Below are 18,586 nucleotides of genomic sequence, written 5' to 3'. Positions count from 1 at the left end.
ATTACGAAATTACATTTTTAGATGTACTTCAGTTCTACTTAAGTGTTTTAAAAAAGCACTCTTAAGCATTTAATGTCATTAAGACCATAATACATTTTTATTTAATTGCAGTTAAGTCTCCAAAATACATTATATTCAATTCACATGTAAGTATCTTTTAAAGTATATCACTTCTATAATTACTATTTTTTAAAGTATGATAAAGTGTACTTTTAACAAGTGGTATTTGTAATTTAGTTTCTTGTAATTATGCATAATATACTGTTATTACTATAGTACATTAAACACGTATAAGGACATTGTAAAATAAACCTACCATGGTCAAGAAAGCATATGGTCTTTAAGCATTAACGTTATATTGTCTGCAAAGTACAGGGGTTTTTGTCTTTCAAAATATACTTTCCAGATTTGAAGAAGTACACTATAAGTGCACAATCAATACAATTAAGTGCACTTCTTTTTCAGAAGGGACCACATAATATATACAATAAACAAAAAAAAATGTCTTTTTACCTCATAATTAGGTGGAATTCTTGCCCCAAAGCCCAAAGCAGAGAATCGTTTGTCACTGTGATCAGATAAAAACATTCATTAGTAAATAAAACAGCAAATAATAAACGAGTTAAACAACACATTCTAAATACGTGCAACTCTTAGGTCCTTTCTGAAATATTTTATTCATCAAAACCCACATAATCACACACAATGCTTAATATTGAGAAATAACTCACTAGCTTAACAAGGTTCAAATATCAATACGGCACTCGGGTGAACATGGTGTACTGCTATAGGCAGAGGTGTGTGTAAGATCATCGTGTTGAAGGAATGAACGAGAGAGTGAGAGGGGAAGACACAGACTCAGCAGGACAGCAGATTCACAGCTGGTCACTCAACATGAAGTGAGGAAGGGTGTCTTGAGAAGGCAACCACATAGCGGAGACATGAGGAACAAGACCACCCCAGGCACACAGCTAGTCTTTCACTCGCTAATGAAAGCTAGATGAGGTAGCATCGTTCTGATAGCTGTCACCACTCATGTTGGACAATCAATGACACCTGAGCTGAATGAATCCCAGTTGAGCCAAGTCTGTGGAGTATGCAACAATTTCATTTATTCTCTAGGCGAATTTAAAAAAATATTTAAAAATGTGAGCGCACAAAACTTTTATTCATAGCTGGCATTCATTGCAAACAGGATTCAGAATTGCAATTTGAGTATGATCTCTGTACTGTATAATATCAGTCTTTAAATGCAAGATATTTAACGTGTACCTGTCAGGGGCGTAGAATTTAGTAGGGACGCTAGGGACGTGTCCCTACCAATATCCAGTGACACTGATTTGTCCCTAGCAATAATTTCGATCAAAAATTTAAATATATTTATATAGGGCCTATAACCACTGTTGCCTGGTTGGGTCTGGTGGGTTTTTATGTATTTCTTCTTTTATTTAACCAGGAAACATCTCATTTAGATTAAAATCTCTTACAAGAGCGTTCTGAGAAAAATGCGCAAATCCTGGAACAGGTCCCGCCTCCTTAACACACATCGCTAAACTGATTGGCTGTGTGTTTTCTTTCTAACTTGTTAGAGGCTGTAGCTACATTTGGTTGTGCGAAGCGGCAAAGCTCATCCGATGGAAACCTAAATGCGGTAAAATAAGGGATTAATCTACAGTATATAATTTATGACTATCGCGGGAAAAGTGGCAAACATAGCCGTTAGTGTGTGTGTGTGTGTGTGTGTGTGTGTGCGCAAAGAGCACTGAAACTTAATAAAAACATCACTTAATATGATTTATAAGCCGTTTTCCAAAAAAGAAAAGAAAGAAAATACCCACAATGCCAAGATTTTTGTATATTGCCATTTTTGTAGAGACAAAGACAAAATGTCCCCACAAATATGGCAATTTCCAAAAACCTTGTGGGGATTTTTTTTTTTTTTTTTAATATCTTATAAATCATACTAAGTGACGTTTTTAGAAAATGCAGAAAGTTATCTGTGATAGGGTTAGTGCAGGTGGATAGAATACAAAGTTTGTACAGTAGCTATAAAAATCATCATGACTATGGAAAGTCCACATTAAACATGAAAACAGGTTTGATCAGGTTGAAACCCTTGTCATCCCAGTCTCATCAGCTGAGGCTGAAATAAATTTCATTGCTCTTAGGACACTGAAAACATGGCTCAGAACAATGGCACAGGTTGCTGTCATGTCCAACAGGACAAACAGTAATGATGTGAAACAAATATGCCAAAAGTTCATTTCTGTAAATGGGATATTTTCCTTAAAAAATGAAAATTCTGTCATCATTAAGCTGTTTCAAACCAGTAAATTTCTTCTGCTGACCACAAATGAAGTTATTTTGAAGAATATTGGTAATTAGACAGTTGATGGGCCCCATTGACTTCCATAGTATTTTTTTTCTTACAATGGAAGTCAATGGAGTCAAGCAACTGTCTGGTTACCAACATCTTCCTTTGTGTTCAGCAGAAGAAGGAAATTCATAAGGGTTTGAAACAACTTGTGGGAGAGACAGAATTTTCATTTTTGGGTGAACTATGCCCTTAACTATCCCTTTAATAACAGATGCAGACATGTGTTTGCCTTCTTCAAAAAGCAAGGAACAAGACCGTATTGCACTGTTGCATTGCCTATGAACGGAGTAAAGTTAAGTCTCTGTTAAACTCCCTTCTTGTCTTCAATAGTTACCATAACATTACAGAATGCATTAACGTATTGTTAAGGTCAATGTAGACTAAAAACCTTAATATTATCCTATTAATCCTATTAATTTCCTGATTCCGCAGCTTCTGGGAATGTCCCCACCAATCTAAAAACCAAACATACGCCCTTGCGTGAAGTATACTTGCAATTGTTCCACTTTAGCACACTCAAATATACCTAAGTATATCTTCAGTTGAACACTATTTCCAGATAACTAAAGTACATTACAGTTTTTTTTTATTCGCTTTAGTACTATTTTCACAAGTAAGGTGTACATTTTCAAAACTCTTAGTACAAAAATCCAAACTGATCACACTCGTAACACCGCTAGTCATTCTTTCAAAACATGGTCCCATGCTTTCATTACAGTTATACACTTTTCAGTCCACATAATCATTGTTTCAAACACAAGATTATAGTAATATGTAATGAAAACGTTTGGTGTAATCACAGAAACACAACAGTATGATCTTCTTTCAATTTAGTACTTTTAACAATCAGTTCATTCAACAGCAAACAATGCAAGACACATGTTTCAAATCACCCTTGTTGCTGAAATAACTACAGTAATACAGTTGCCACATTACAACATACATGTGCATTACCTAACTTATGTAATTGAATCCATAATGCTTGTAATAGTGTCGGCAGTGAGTTATCAAAAGCTGTGATGAAGTATGACACAGCCATGAGGATCTGTGCTAGAACAGAGTTTGCTGGTAATACAGTAAATGATTTCACTCTATACAATTTGACTGAATCTATACTGTAGTGGACCTTTACAGATGAAGGTTGAGTTACAGTAATGTGGCAGTCTCTACCATGGTAATCTGTTTACAGTATCACATGTCATACATACTGTAATGTAAAATGCTGTATTTAATGCCATCTTTCTCGCTTTTACTGATGCATCTCTAATCAATCGTCTCGGTTACGTATGTAACCCTCGTTCCCTGAGTACAGGGAACGGAGACGTGTCGTCGGGGGAGTTCCCTGACGAATTGGGATCACGCTAGGGAGACCAATTGCCTTCGAGTGAATTAAAACGAGCCAATGAAAATTGGCATGCAAGATTTGCATTCCGCGACCCGCCTACCAGCGCGGGTATAAAAGGCGGAAGTAAACATTGCGCAATGCTTTTCGCTGAGGAGCCGAACAGTGTCCAGTCCTCCGCGAAGGTACAGCGACATGGCGAAGGGACGACACGTCTCCGTTCCCTGTACTCAGGGAACGAGGGTTACATACGTAACCGAGACGTTCCCTTTCGTCCTGGGAACTCCGACGTGTCGTCGGGGGAGTTCCCTGACGAATTGGGATCCCTAATAAAGCGCCATGGTGCTGGCCCCTTCCAGCGCCCGGCTAAGCTACCCTGCAGCAGTTTCTTGAAATAAGTTGCGGGAGCTAGCACGGGAACCACACTGCTGTTCCGCAAGACCCGCACAGTGGACATTGGATAACACTGGGAAAGCGTTCCCCAAGAGAGGGGGAAAGCTGCGGAAGGCCCAGCCTGACTGACCAGGAATACACATATGTACTAGCCCAATGGGGTAGTGAAACATATGGCAGTCCCTGAGGTGGTCCCAATCCAAGGGAAATGGGAGCGCACTCAACAGGGATGACGAACGAGTCCGTCAAGGGGAAGACACGGCTAAACTGCACGTGGCATGATGGTTCACAGTAGAGATCACTGGAGCACCCAGTCTACTAACAACTCCTCACTAGAGGTAGCAGACCTGGCGCCGGGCGGTCCGCCACGCCCAGCACCGGAGGGGTGAAGGAGGAACTCACGAGGCTCACCAACGTAGGGCGCCATACGGAGCAAGAAAGCACGTATCCGCTGTTCGAGGCGGAGTGGCGTAGCAAGCCGACACAACTTATTCCCTCGACCCACTGGCCGTAGCCAGAACTCGGGAGGAAACAGGTTCCACACGAAGGCTATAGAACCTAGCGAACGTGTTCGGTGTCGCCCAGCCCGCAGCTCTACAGATGTCTGTCAGCGAGGCGCCTTGAGCCAAAGCCCAGGAAGCGGCAGCACCTCTAGAGGAGTGAGCGCGCAACCTGGGAGGACAAGGCTCACCCAGAGACTCATATGCTCGGGTGATAGCATCCACTAACCAGTGGGCTAACCTCTGCTTGGAGACGGCCTTCCCCTTCTGCCGGCCTCCGTAACAGACAAAGAGCTGATCTGAGGTTCTGAAGCTTTGCGTTCTGTCAATATAAACCCGCAGGGTGCGGACAGGACAGAGAAAAGCTAGGGCTGGGTCTGCCTCCTCCTGGGGCAGCGCTTGCAGGTTCACTACCTGGTCCACGAAGGGAGTGGTAGGAACCTTGGGCACATATCCGAGCCGGGGTCTCAACACAACGTGAGAAAGGCCTGGCCCGAACTCTAGGCACGATTCGTCGACCGAAAAAGCCTGCAGATCCCCGACCCTCTTGAAAGAGGCCAATGCCAACAGGAGCGCTGTCTTAATGGACAGGATATTAAGCTCTACCGTCAGCAAAGGCTCAAAGGGAGGACTTTGAAGAGCTCTAAGTACCAGAGCAAGGTCCCAAGAGGGTACCGAGTGCAAAACACGAGGTGGATTTAACCTCCTGGCACCCTTAAGGAATCTGATGACCAGGTCGTGCTTCCCCAAGGACTTACCTTCCAGTGCATCGTGATGCGCGGCTATTGCGGCGACATACACTTTGAGGGTGGAGGGAGACAGCCTTCGCTCCAACCCATCTTGCAGGAAGGAAAGCACGACTCCGATCGGGCAAGTTCGGGGGTCCTCCTGACGGGAGAAACACCAAACGACGAACAGGTTCCACTTCAACGCATAGAGGCGCCTCGTAGAGGGGGCTCTAGCGGAAGTGATGGTGTCTACCACTGCCTGTGGCAGACCACCTAGAACCTCCGCGTCCCATCCAGGGACCAGACATGGAGTTTCCAGAGGTCTGGACGCGGGTGCCATAGAGTGCCCCGTCTCTGAGAAAGAAGGTCCTTCCTCAGAGGAATCGGCCAAGGAGGGGCTGTCGCGAGGAGCATGAATTCGGTGAACCAAGTCCTGGTGGGCCAATACGGCGCCACAAGAAGGACCTGCTGCTCGTCCTCCCTGACCTTGCACAGAGTCTGTGCAAGAAGGCTCACTGGGGGAAACGCATACTTGCGCAGGTCCCGGGGCCAGCTGTGAGCCAGGGCGTCCGTGCCGAGGGTCCCCTCGGACAGGGAATAAAACCACTGGCAATGGGTCGTGTCCGGAGAGGCAAACAGGTCTACCTGTGCGACTCCGAAGACACTCCAAATCAGCTGGACCGACTGGGGATGGAGTCGCCATTCTCCTGGCAGGGGAGGCAGCCGTGAGAGCTCGTCTGCCACACGGTTGAGCTCCCCTGGAATGTGAATGGCACGAAGCGACCTCAGATGCTTCTGACTCCATAGGAGGAGGTGGGAGGCGAGTCGCGACATACGACAGGAGCGTAGACCACCTTGATGGTTGATGTACGCAACGGTCGCAGTGCTGTCCGTACGGACCAGTACGTGCTTGTGTCTGAGAACCCCTTTGAGGCGACGCAAGGCTAAGCGTACTGCTTGCAACTCTAGGCAGTTGATATGCCAATGCAGTTGAGGCCCCGTCCACAGACCTGAAACTGCATGCCCGTTGTACGTGGCCCCCCATCCGGTGGCAGAGGCATCTGTGAAAACCACAGCATGCCTGGAAACCTGGACTAAGGGCACTCCGGCCCGTAGAAACGCAGGATCCGACCACGGGGAGAAGGTTTGGCGACAGTGCGGGGTCACTTTGACCCGGAACGTGCCGCTGTGCCACGCCCACCTCGGGACTCGATCGTGAAGCCAGCGCTGAAGCGGTCTCATATGTAACAGGCCGAGCGGCGTTACTGCGGCTGCGGCTGCCATATGCCCCAGGAGCCTCTGAAATTGTTTCAGTGGAACCGCTGTCCTGCCTCGAAAAGACCTGAGGCAGGTGAGCACTGACTGGACGCGTTCCTCCGTGAGGCGCGCAGTCCGGGCGACCGAGTCCAGCTCCATACCGAGATAAGAGATCCTCTGCACGGGGCAGAGTTTGCTCTTGTCCCAGTTGACCTGAAGACCCAACCGGCTGAGGTGCCGAAGCACCATGTCCCTGTGATCGCACAACACATCTCGCGAGTGAGCTAAAATGAGCCAGTCGTCGAGGTAGTTGAGGATGCGAACGCCTTGTTCTCTCATGGGAACAAAGGCCGCCTCCGCGACTTTCGTGAAGACGCGGGGTGACAGGGCCAGCCCGAAGGGTAGGACTTTGTACTGATACGCCCGACCCTCGAAAGCAAACCGAAGAAATGGTCTGTGTCGAAGGAGAATCGAGACGTGAAAGTACGCGTCCTTCAGGTCGATCGCTGCAAACCAATCCTGGGGACGGATGCATTCGAAAATGCGCTTCTGCGTGAGCATCTTGAACGGGAGTTTGTGCAGGGCCCGATTCAAGACCCGCAGGTCCAGGATTGGCCGTAACCCACCGCCTTTCTTGGGTACAATGAAGTAGGGGCTGTAAAACCCGGACCTCATCTCGGCAGGAGGGACCGGCTCGATCGCGTCCTTCGCCAGCAGGACATCGATCTCTTTCCGCAAGACAGGGGCGTCCACCGACCGCACATGGGTAAAGTGGACGCCCCTGAACTTGGGAGGCCGGCGTGCAAACTGAATTGCATAGCCGAACCGGATGGTGCGGATGAGCCATCGGGACGGACCCGGAAGCGCTTCTAGCCAGGCTTCCAGATACCGTCCCAGTGAACCCACCCGAACCACCGGCGTACCCGCGGAGGGGCAGCGAGGTGGAAGACAGGGACCCGGCTCTGGTGGCGTTGTAGCGACCGAGAGCGGGGGTCTGGGTGCGCCTGACACCAACCTGCTTCCACCGAGGGGCAGACGGCAGAGAAGGCTCGTGGGCGTTCTGCTGCGGACTGCCCGGTGGCGAGGGGAGGGGGAGAGACGAGGAACGAGGCCCTGACTCCTCGTATGCTGGTCTCTGCGCCTCCGGGCACAGCTGCAGACCGGAGCGACGCAGCTGAGGCTGCGTCACTGCTATCTGCAAGCTGGGGAGAGGGGAACGGGAGTGGTGCAGCTCGGGGGCGGCACGCACTGCCATTCTGACCCTCTCGGACGGAGGAAACTGGTCTTATTATACTGCCAGTCTCGACCGTGAGGGGAAACGAGGGACGAGGCCCGGGGGCATCGAGTCCTGGTATCCCCTCACCCAGCGAGAGATGAGAGTGACAAGGCCGTAGCCCTCACTGCCATCTGAGCGCTGGGGCCCGTGAACGACTCAGAGGAAGTGGACTGCTCAAACTTTGGGTACCGCTGATTACTGGATAACCAGCGGCGGAACAGAAACTAAATTCTCCACCCGGCCCTCCCCCGGGGGAAGGAGTGGTGATGACACGCACTCCCAAAGAGCAGATCGTCACATACTCTGGGTCGCTCCTCTCAGGGTTGCTTCCCTTCCCTTGGGAAAAACAAACTCCGAGCGGGCTGGTTTTGAGGTGCTTCTGGACCACCAGTGTGGACATCGTCTAACCGAGGGCCAGCGCTGTGACTAATCACGGTCAGTCACTAAGCACAGCTCAACCCCGAGTTAGAACTACGCACGTGCAGTGGTAGTGAGAGAGGAAAAACTTCTGCAGATTTAGGCATGTTTGGCTTGCCATATTGGCACCAAAACGCTTCCATACTGCCAAAATTCTTCACACACATCCAGGCGCTTTAGAACAGCCCAGGAAAGTGTGGCTGTTAAGTCTGAATCTTCAGCACGAGAACACGACATTATAGTAGGAACTCAGCATCATTTTCAGAGTATAACAGCCCTCTCTCCGATGTAGCGATCGACATCTGTCCTCCCTGGGGCCCCGAATGAAATGCTTGGTCCCTCATGAGAAGGACCAGAATCCCATCCGAAAGCCTCGACGGCACACGGCACGCTGAGCGGCTCAAGCCTTTACGAGAAAGGGGAGACGAGCAGCACGCCGACGTGGTCATGCACTCCTGAGAGAACATGAACCACCCACGAACGAAGTCTCAACACACTGATTAGGCATGTGAAACAGTGATCGTGGCCGTCAACCAGGCATGCAAGATAGTGAACGTGGCCATCGCTTCGATGACACACGGCACGCTGGGCGCTCAAGCCTTCAGGCAAGGCGAACAACGTGCCGACGTGGTCATGCTCTCATAAGAAAGCATAAACCACCCACGAACACAGTCTCAGCATGTTTGCGATGCGCTAGAGGAGTGAGTGGTTCGTGCTCACTGAAACCCTCAGATCACCAATGTTATTCGCCAAAGTAGCCCTCCTCTGGTGCACCAGAAGAGAAACTAGATCGGGAAATAAGCAAAGGGACTCACCTCATAGAGGCACGCGAGTCTTGATCTTGACCACGCATCTTGAGCGCCGAATGACGCGCGCTGGGTTGCCGTGACAACCCGCGCTGTCAGCCGGCGCTCGACGGCACACGGCACGGTGAGCGGCTCAAGCCTTTACGAGAAAGGGGAGACGAACAACGTGCCGACGTGGTCATGCACCCCTGAGAGAACATGAACCACCCACGAACGTAGTCTCACACACGGATTAGGCATGTGAAACAATGAACGTGGCCGTCAAATAAGGACAGGGAACGATCGCATCCAGAAACACACGAGTGAAACGTCATCCTGAAAAGGACGCGATCTTCACTCGTGTTGCTCTTTCAGGAAGAAAGTACTCTCTCTATCGTGCTGAAGCACACAGGGACCCAACGCGGCAACACAGCGGGGAAACTGCAAGCCCGCTGTGCGCACTCAACCGTTTACCAGCTGTGAAAACAGCTTTTGAATTAACAGCATATAGACGCAGCCGGCAGACAGGAACCGCGCGGTCGCTGAAACGCCATCTCACCAACACAGAGAGATCCCCTCCCGAAACAGCAGACTCGTAGCAGTAAGAAAAATACAATCTTAAAGCTCACTCACTCAGAGAGGACACAATCGGTCGGCTCCGAAGCTAAAAGCATTGCGCAATGTTTACTTCCGCCTTTTATACCCGCGCTGGTAGGCGGGTCGCGGAATGCAAATCTTGCATGCCAATTTTCATTGGCTCGTTTTAATTCACTCGAAGGCAATTGGTCTCCCTAGCGTGATCCCAATTCGTCAGGGAACTCCCCCGACGACACGTCGGAGTTCCCAGGACGAAAGGGAACTGATGTTATACAGTAATTGACTGTTTCCTCTCCCTTATACTCTATTCTGCTTGACAGTGTTTTCACAAATGGCACATTTCTCTGTATCTCTCTCACACACAGACACACACACATGCGTGTACACACACTTTGAACATAGTGGTGGTTATTATCTAAAAATCACTTATGTAAAAATAATTCATTACATTTGGTTATCCATATCGGAAATTGCAAACAAGTTCTATAGAAACTGTATATAGAATCAATATCTATAGAAATCTATAGGTGTACCAAATTAATTGATTAAACATTAAGATCAGTTGGATTAAATAATAGACAAAATTAAACTGAACAAGAAGAGATGCAAATCAAAAGTGTGATTATAAGAGCTTTATGAAAGACAGTTGCTGTGAATGAAACATTTATGTAGATGAAACACTTATTTTTTTGTTGTGAAAAGGATACTTTGTGATTTTGTGTATTGTACTAACACAATTGAAAACATGATGAAATGTTTGAAAAAAGTGCACTTTTGACGATCTGTTGTGATATTAGCACTAAGAGTTTTGAAAATGTACATCTTACTTGTGAAAATAGTACCAAAGCGAATAAAAAAAATTGGAAGTACAAAATTAGTTGTTCCAATTTAGCAGACTTTAAGTATACCAATTTTGTAAACCAAAATAAAAATGTCATGGGTTTTTATATTAAGTACGTAAATATGTTAATTCATTTGTATACTTGGCATAAAATAAATGTATTAACATTTTGGCATATATATTTTTCACTAGGGTTTTTGTATTCAAAGAACTATAGATAATAATATAATATTAATGAAATAAAAGGCCAGAGAGTCCACCTTCAGGTATGGAAGCTTGTTTCCGCCACAGAATAAAACATGAAAAAGGTAATTGTGAATTTTTATCTCACAATTCTGACTTTTTTTTCTCACAATTGCGAGATATGAAGTTTTTTATATTTAATATTTATTGCATTCTTTTTTATATAAATCGCAATTGAGTGTTATAAAGTCAGAAAAGTCTGCCTTTTTTTCCTCAGAATTGGACTTTATAAATTGCATTTGCAAGTTATCTCACAATTCTGATAAAAAAGTCTGAATTGCGAGCTTGTTTCTCGCAATTCTGAGTTTATATCTCGCAAATCTGACTTTATAACACGCAATTGCGACTTTATATCACGCAATTTTGACTTTATATCTAGCAATTCTGAGAAATAACTCGCAATTGTGAGATAAAATGTTGCAATTATCTTCTAAAAACGATTTTTTCTGTGGTGGAAACAAGCTTCCATATTCATGTTTCTTAAACTTAAGTACACTTATTTTTGATGTGTTGACTAACATACTAAAGCACATTTAAAGTACTTTATACTTGATATCACATTTAAGGTTAATTATATCTTAAATGTACTCAATTGCAACTTCATCATTACAAATTAGTAATTACAGATATTTTAAATGCATGACAAGTTTCAATGAAAATTACAATAAAGTACATTTCAGTTTTCTATAAATGCTTGTCAGTAACTTCAGCACACTTTAGCCATTTTTCAAAGACAATGGAAACAATAATGTAATTATTACATATAAAGATGTACTTAAGTCCTACTTAAGTGGGTTGAAAACAGCACTTAAAGTTCAAATAGTGCATTTAATATAAATTTAAATAATAATGCATTTGCATTTAATTGCAATTAACATGGAATTAAGTGTCTGAAAACATTGCATTCACATATTTCCATAATAAGTACTCCTTTTAAAGGTACGCTAACTTCTTTTCGACAAGGGTCCTTACATCAGATCTCGTGACTCTGAAGTTTGTAAAGCATCAATGCAATCTATCTGAAAAAAGAGCAGATCTCTGGACCCGTGTTTGGCTCAGCTGATTCTCCTCACATTAACATGTTTGCTTGCCTGAAGACATCATACTGTGACGGCTATTGAGAATGTTCCTGATCTACGAAGAGGAGCACGCTAATCTCTAGCATGATGCAATCTCCGTCTCCATAATCACAGCATAGCTCAAGTTAATGTGAGCTATTGAGCAGTGGCTTGTTTAGCCTAGTGAAGAAAGGAGAGATTACTGAGATACACCCATGAGAAGATAACACAGGACTAATATTACGTCTGCTCTATCCTGACTTACTAAACCCATTGAAGCCCAGCAGACAAATAAAGTTTGTCAAAGTCTGTAATAACTATAGATGTTTTAAAACAAATGGCATAAGAGTATGTCTTTAAAAATAGCTTCGGGTTACACTTTATTTCATTCATGTCCAATTTATGTCCACTGAGCAGGCATGCATGCAAATTTGAGCAAATCAGTTTGAAAATATGCAGAAGAGTTTATCAAATACCCAAAAAGCAGAAAATCCAGAATATAATTTTTTTGGGTCAAAGAGGCAAATTTGTTTTTCATGAGAAGAGTTAGTGTTATATTTCAAGTCCGTAGCTGAAATGGATCATTATGGGTCATTTCATATTTTTACATTCTTGTTGCTAAGCATCCACAGCAATTATCCATCCCATAATTGAGACATAGCCGCAGAGATGATCCGCATCAGTGTTATTGTAGTATTTTATTTTATTTATTTATTTTATTTCAAGAAATTATTTTTTTTATAGCTTTAGTAATAACTGCAGTAATAATCCTGATCTGTGTGGAGTAGAGGCGGGGCTAATTTGCATATTCATAGAACCGCGTATACTAAATGAGGCAAAGGTGTAGAGTTATCAAGCTATTTTAAGGCATGAAGAATTTTTTTTCCGATAAAAATCGTTTAAATATGTAATCTTGGTGATCAAAGATTTGTTTTAAGGGATAAAATAATTGACTACATGGGGCTTTAATAATATAAATATAAAAATATAAAATACTCCAAAGCCCTCTGTGCCATATTTCAACACTCCAAATGAATTTTTTGATGTGGTGTATCCATCAGCATGATTTATATGTATAATACAATGATGTCTGACATGCTAAAAACTCACACATCCTTGATCGCGAAGCAAGCTGTTCCGACAACTGTTCAGTCAGTTTCTCAAAACATTCAGCTTACTCATCGGCCTCTGTGAAACTGGGTCACAAGCGGTGCATCCATATTATTCAGTCATATTCCATTTACTTATTCCAATCACTTGCATCCTTACTCTCATTCAGCATTGATTCAGCATAATAGCTTCCCTCAAACTCTTTTGCCACAATGAATTCAAATAAAGTCGTGCTCAAAAGTTTACACACCTTGCAAAATGTTAATTATTTGAAAAAAAGAGGGATCATTCAAAATGCATGTAAATATGTAAATTTTAAAATATGCATAAAATATGTTTACATATATAGTCCATAAGAAAAAAATGAATAGATTTATAAAAACAGCCCTGTTCAAAAGTTTACATAACCTTGATTCCTAAAATACTGTGCCTCATTAACTGGATGATTCACAATGTTTTGTTTGTTTTTGTAATGGTTGTTCTTGAGTCCCTTGTTTGTCGTGAGCAGTGAAACAAATCTATCTATTCATCTATTCACACTAAGGACAATTGAGGGACTCAAACACAACTATTAAAAAAGGTTCAAACATTCACTGATGCTCCAGAAGAAAACAGGATGCATTAAGAGTCGGTGGTGAAAACCTTTGAACAGGATTTTTCCTATTTTGTTTAAAATTTAAAAAAAAAAAATCATTTAGTACTACCCTTCAGAAGCAACGGAAGATACTTACATGTTTCCCGGAAGACAAATTATGGACTATATGTGTAAACATCATTTATGTAAAAAATCGTATTCAGGTCACTACTAAAAAAAAAAATAACGCATCTTTTATGATCCCTCTTTTTTTGTAAAAATAATGACAATTTTGCAGGTGTATGTAAACGTTTGAGCATGACTATATGTGGATGCACCAACGTAAATATCAAACACTGTTGTTGGTTATAGTGTCTTTCAGGCATGTCAGTTGCAGAACATCCATCATGCCGTCCATAGAGGCACAAATGCTTCTAAAAGCTGAACAATTACGAAAGCAAGAGCTTTCCTTGCCCTCTCTCTCTCCCTCTCAAGTCAGTCCATGAGGAGAAAACGGTATTTTTTATTTTCCTCAGCACTTTTTTCAAGGCTCCTCTGAGAGATCACATCCGCACATATCCAGCAGAATCTGATGAGGGCAGTCAGACCGCCACCACCGTCCAGTCTCAAACCAGACGCAGGGACACGCTTCTGTAAAAGGACTAATCCTGCTTTTAATAAAAGCCCAAAGGACAAGCAGCAGGGAGCTATACAGCAGCAACAAAGTGAAATTAGTCATGACGCTGCTTGCCAAAGTCACGTTGGCTCTGACAATGTGAACAACTGCAACAATACATGCACCGGTAATTAGCTTACCATGTTGAGCTGTTAACTGTTTTTTTTTATATATACCTCTGAGTGAGTCATGCTGCCGAAGTTTTTTTTAGACAATTATTGCAAAGAATCTCAGATGCAAACACATCAGTAATTCAATTATTAAGTCTTAATTAGTATATGATTAGGTCTCAATGGTTACTTTTGTTATTATATTATATATGGATTTTATCTGACACAGCTGTACCACATGTGGAAGGCAGTGTATTTCAGGAAACAGCCATTTTGTAAATTTTCTCTCTGCCATTTTCTCTGCCCACCAAGACGATGCATTAACCAAGCAAAATGAAATCAATATCCTCTTATTTTCACTACCATTATAAGAAGAAAAAAAGCAGTGGGATGAATATTCCCCCAAAGCAATGTGCATCTGCCAATGCAGCTTATAGGAATGTGAAGAGAAAAAGATTTCCACAAGCAATTCTATAAGAGCTACTAAACGTCTTTATCCACACAATAATGCATACGTTAAATAAATGCACACAAATTGCTTTTGCACAGTCCTTATTTACTTTTTGTGAACGATTCACCAATGCATGTTATTGCAAAGAAAAAAAAACTCACTTTGAAACCATTTCCTTTTTCAGCTGACATCACTGACTGCTCATATTTAGGCAATGTTTTAGCAAACTCAAATAAGGTCAGTATGCATTCGTACATCAGTGAAATTGTTCGTGTGTAAATGATTTATGTTTTAGATGCTCTCAATACATCAATATGGTACGCTTTAGTGCCGATAAACTACATGTATGTGTGGTAGAACCCTTTACATAAAGATGTAAAATACGTACGAATACTCATGAGATCATGTGTGAATATCTACATATAAACAATGAGAAACGACTGGTTTATCAAGTAAAATTGTTTGCGAAGGATAATTCTTATTGAAGAATGTACAGTATCTCACCATTATGTGTGTCCTCGTATTGAATTACAGTTATATAGATCAGTTAAAGTCACCATGAAGTTAAAATCAACAATTCGTTTATTTTTTATTCATGTGCCCTAATAATCTTCAATCAAAATAACCTCCCCTCCCTCTTGCAGAGACATCTCTTCTCTTATGACGTGTTTACTGGCACGAAGGCGGGGCAACCTGTCACTCATATGATATTGACCAAAAAAAAAACACAACCGTCCAATCAATTTCCCATGGACAAAATCAAGTCCCGCCCTACATTTTTTCATGTTCGAGAAGCCGTTTCACTCTGATATATGTCAGAATAGGGATGTAAAGACTATTGCAGCTTCCGTTTCATGCTGACTTTAAGATAATAGGTAGTTCGTGAAAGTCAAATTCTACTTCTTGTAGAAGGGGGGACAAACAAAATTCCCGCACCATCCCACTAGAATTATCACATCCATCCTGTGTTTAACTTCAAGTGGTCAACTGATGTGAAATGATGAGTAACTTTCAGCCTGATCAGGGAACCCACACAGCGTAGGTGTCTACGTCCCAGGAGGTCTTTAAACATCCTTCAGCAAATATAGTTCACACAAAAATGTAAATTCTTTCATCATTTACTAACACTCATGTCATTCCAAAACCATTAAACCTTCTGTTCATCTTCACAACACAAATGAAGATACGTTTAAGTCCACACAGCTAAAACTTTCACACATAAAAAGTACAAAAAGTAATCCATGTGAATCAAACAGTTTTAATCCAGATCGTATCTAATAATGATTTCCATGGTTGCTATTATTCAGATGTATACATATATAAACATTGATCAACACATAAAGAACAGCGAATTTTATAACGGAAGCTCAAATGTGTTTGGTTTGTTCTCATTCGTGAACAAGCTCGATTTAAATTCCAGTCACACTTTATTTTAAGGTGTCCTTGTTACACTGTAATTATTTATGTATTTATTCATTTATTCGTTCATGCAGTTTTACAAAATTTTGTTTTGTTTGAACGAAAAAAAATGAACAGGAAGAAAAAAAAAAATCTTGTAATACCTGTCGCTATTTTTGCACATTAAAAGAAACAGAAAAAACAGCGGATTTATGAATGCATCAACCCCAATCACCAAACATTTTCATTAATACCTATCTTTACACTTAATTATCATCATTTTCCTTGTAACATTCCTGTATTTTTTTCTTATACAAATTCTTAAATTTACACACACTTTTGCAACACTTCAGTTCATAGTCCAAGGTGTTCCACAGTTTAACTCCGTACATAGAAAAACACATCTGTTTTTGTATAGTACGTGCGAAAAGAGTTTTAAAATAATATTGCTTTCTATGGCCATCTTCCTCTGATACGAGAGTGAATAAATGGTCCCACTTTATATTAAGTGGCTTTAAGTACTATGTACTTACATTGAAATTAATAATTTGATACAATGGACTTATTGTGCACATACATGTTTTTACATTGTACTTATATTTTGAAAATACCTGCATGTAATTACTGCTGTAATGAATTTATGTAATTACATTTGTAATTACACAGTTGACCCTTCCCTTACACCTTAACCTACCCTTAAACCGACCCATACCACCACACCTGACCCTAACCTTACCCGTATCACACCTCAATAGCAGCTAAAGTGTTTTACAATACAACATGAAAACAATAAGTACATTGTACTTATTTTTCGATGTAAGTACATAATACTTAAAGCCACTTAATATAAAGTGGGACCGAATAAATTTTGTAAAACCACAGGCAGAAATCTCTGCTTTGCTTTCCACATAAAAATCAAAATCTTCAAATCAACCAAATCTTTGAATTTTAGAAGTCCAGAATTTACAAATAAACTGTTGATAATCCTTAATGCTTTTTTCTGTAACAAAAACAGGGGTTTTGTGTTACTAGGGTATGTATTACCCAAGACCTCTGTGCAGTATCCAAAATATGGAAGTATTAGGGATTTTGTACAGCATATGCAATGAAGAATAGTCTAAAACATCTTTAACTTTATACAAGACCCCAATACTTTTACAAACTTTACTCTTAATATAAATTATGTGAGCTTTCCAATTCAACTTATCATCCAAAATAACACCTAAAAATGTTATCTCATTAACTCTTTCAATATCAGTTCCTTCAATTGCTATTCTTACATTATCATTCTTTTTACGATTACAAAAAATCATGTATTTTGTTTTCTCCCAATTTAAACATAATTTGTTTTTGTCAAACCATTCCTTAATTTTTACCATTTCTGAATTTATATTTTCTGTAATTTCTGACAGATTATTTCCAGAGTAAAAAATGTTAGTATCATCGGCAAACATCAAAAACTGTAATATTTTAGACACTTCACAGAGGTCATTAATGAACAAAATAAAAAGTAATGGACCTAAAACAGACCCTTGTGGAGCTCCACATATTATTTTAAATCTTTTAAATAAGTATGTAAATATTTTAAATACATATTATACATTTAAGTACTAAGTAATATTTATTAACCACATGTACTAACTATGGGGTTGAGTTTAGTATTAGAGTTTGATTTAGGTTAGTTGCAATAATGTAACTATGCAAAATTTATAGATATTACTATAGTACGTATATGTAATGTGTAACATGGACTGTAAAATAAAGTGATACTGAGATTTCATTTCCATCACAGTTGAATAGAACAAAAAATAAATAAATCGAGAATTGCATTGATTCTCTTGTGATGCAACATTGGACATTGTTTGTAGAAAATAGTCCACAGGGCTAAACTGAAATAAGCTGAAAAGACACCCTCATTTGTTAAGCTTTTTCATTAAGCATAATGCCTCTTCTCTTTTGTCCATTAGGGGGATATATCTGTTTATATCTCATTTGGCTTTGATCTGAGGAGAGAATCCTCCCTTTGGAACAGATCTCATTATAAATGTGTATGACTGTAATTAACCAGCTACTATAAGGCTAATTGTAGTAAACCCACAACAACTTAAGCAAATATTGATTTAGTCATTGTGAGTCCAGAACTACCATTGGATTAAACGGGAACATAATAAATGATCATGGGATACGGCTGTTAGATAAACAGTGAACGCCTTTCCGGAAATAAACACACTAATGCACAATTTAGTGAATCAGCCAGGAAAAAGGAAGTTGAAAATTATAACATTGCACAATTAGAGAAAATACACCAACTATATTAACCACCCACACAAAATGCTTTAATTCTCAATTTGAATGAATAAAGACCAAATAATAAAGGGAAATTCTGTTTAGCTGATTAGTCAGTTCAGATTTCTTCCAATTGTCTCTCACACTAGGGTTCCACAAGCACCGTT

The 18,586-nt window shown here is 41.4% G+C and overlaps 1 protein-coding gene across 2 annotated transcripts in view; it reads right to left on the bottom strand.

Annotated features, from left to right (window-relative positions):
- Positions 1-18,586, bottom strand: part of cpne7 (copine VII) — a 72,145-nt gene that overhangs the window by 24,977 nt on the left and 28,582 nt on the right. For both annotated transcript variants that reach the window (XM_077201824.1, XM_077201822.1), the window contains exon 12: positions 514-568. In XM_077201824.1, coding sequence (XP_077057939.1) covers positions 514-568 — 55 coding nt within the window. The remainder of the gene's footprint in view (positions 1-513; positions 569-18,586) is intronic.

Source organism: Siphateles boraxobius, unplaced genomic scaffold (genome assembly GCF_051911475.1).
Source record: "Siphateles boraxobius isolate OS27281-9 unplaced genomic scaffold, OSU_SipBor_1 48, whole genome shotgun sequence".
In the NCBI taxonomy this organism is placed as follows: Eukaryota; Metazoa; Chordata; class Actinopteri; order Cypriniformes; family Leuciscidae; genus Siphateles; species Siphateles boraxobius.
Note: the sequence above shows the minus strand (reverse complement) of the source record. Positions and strands in the feature narration are given on the sequence as shown.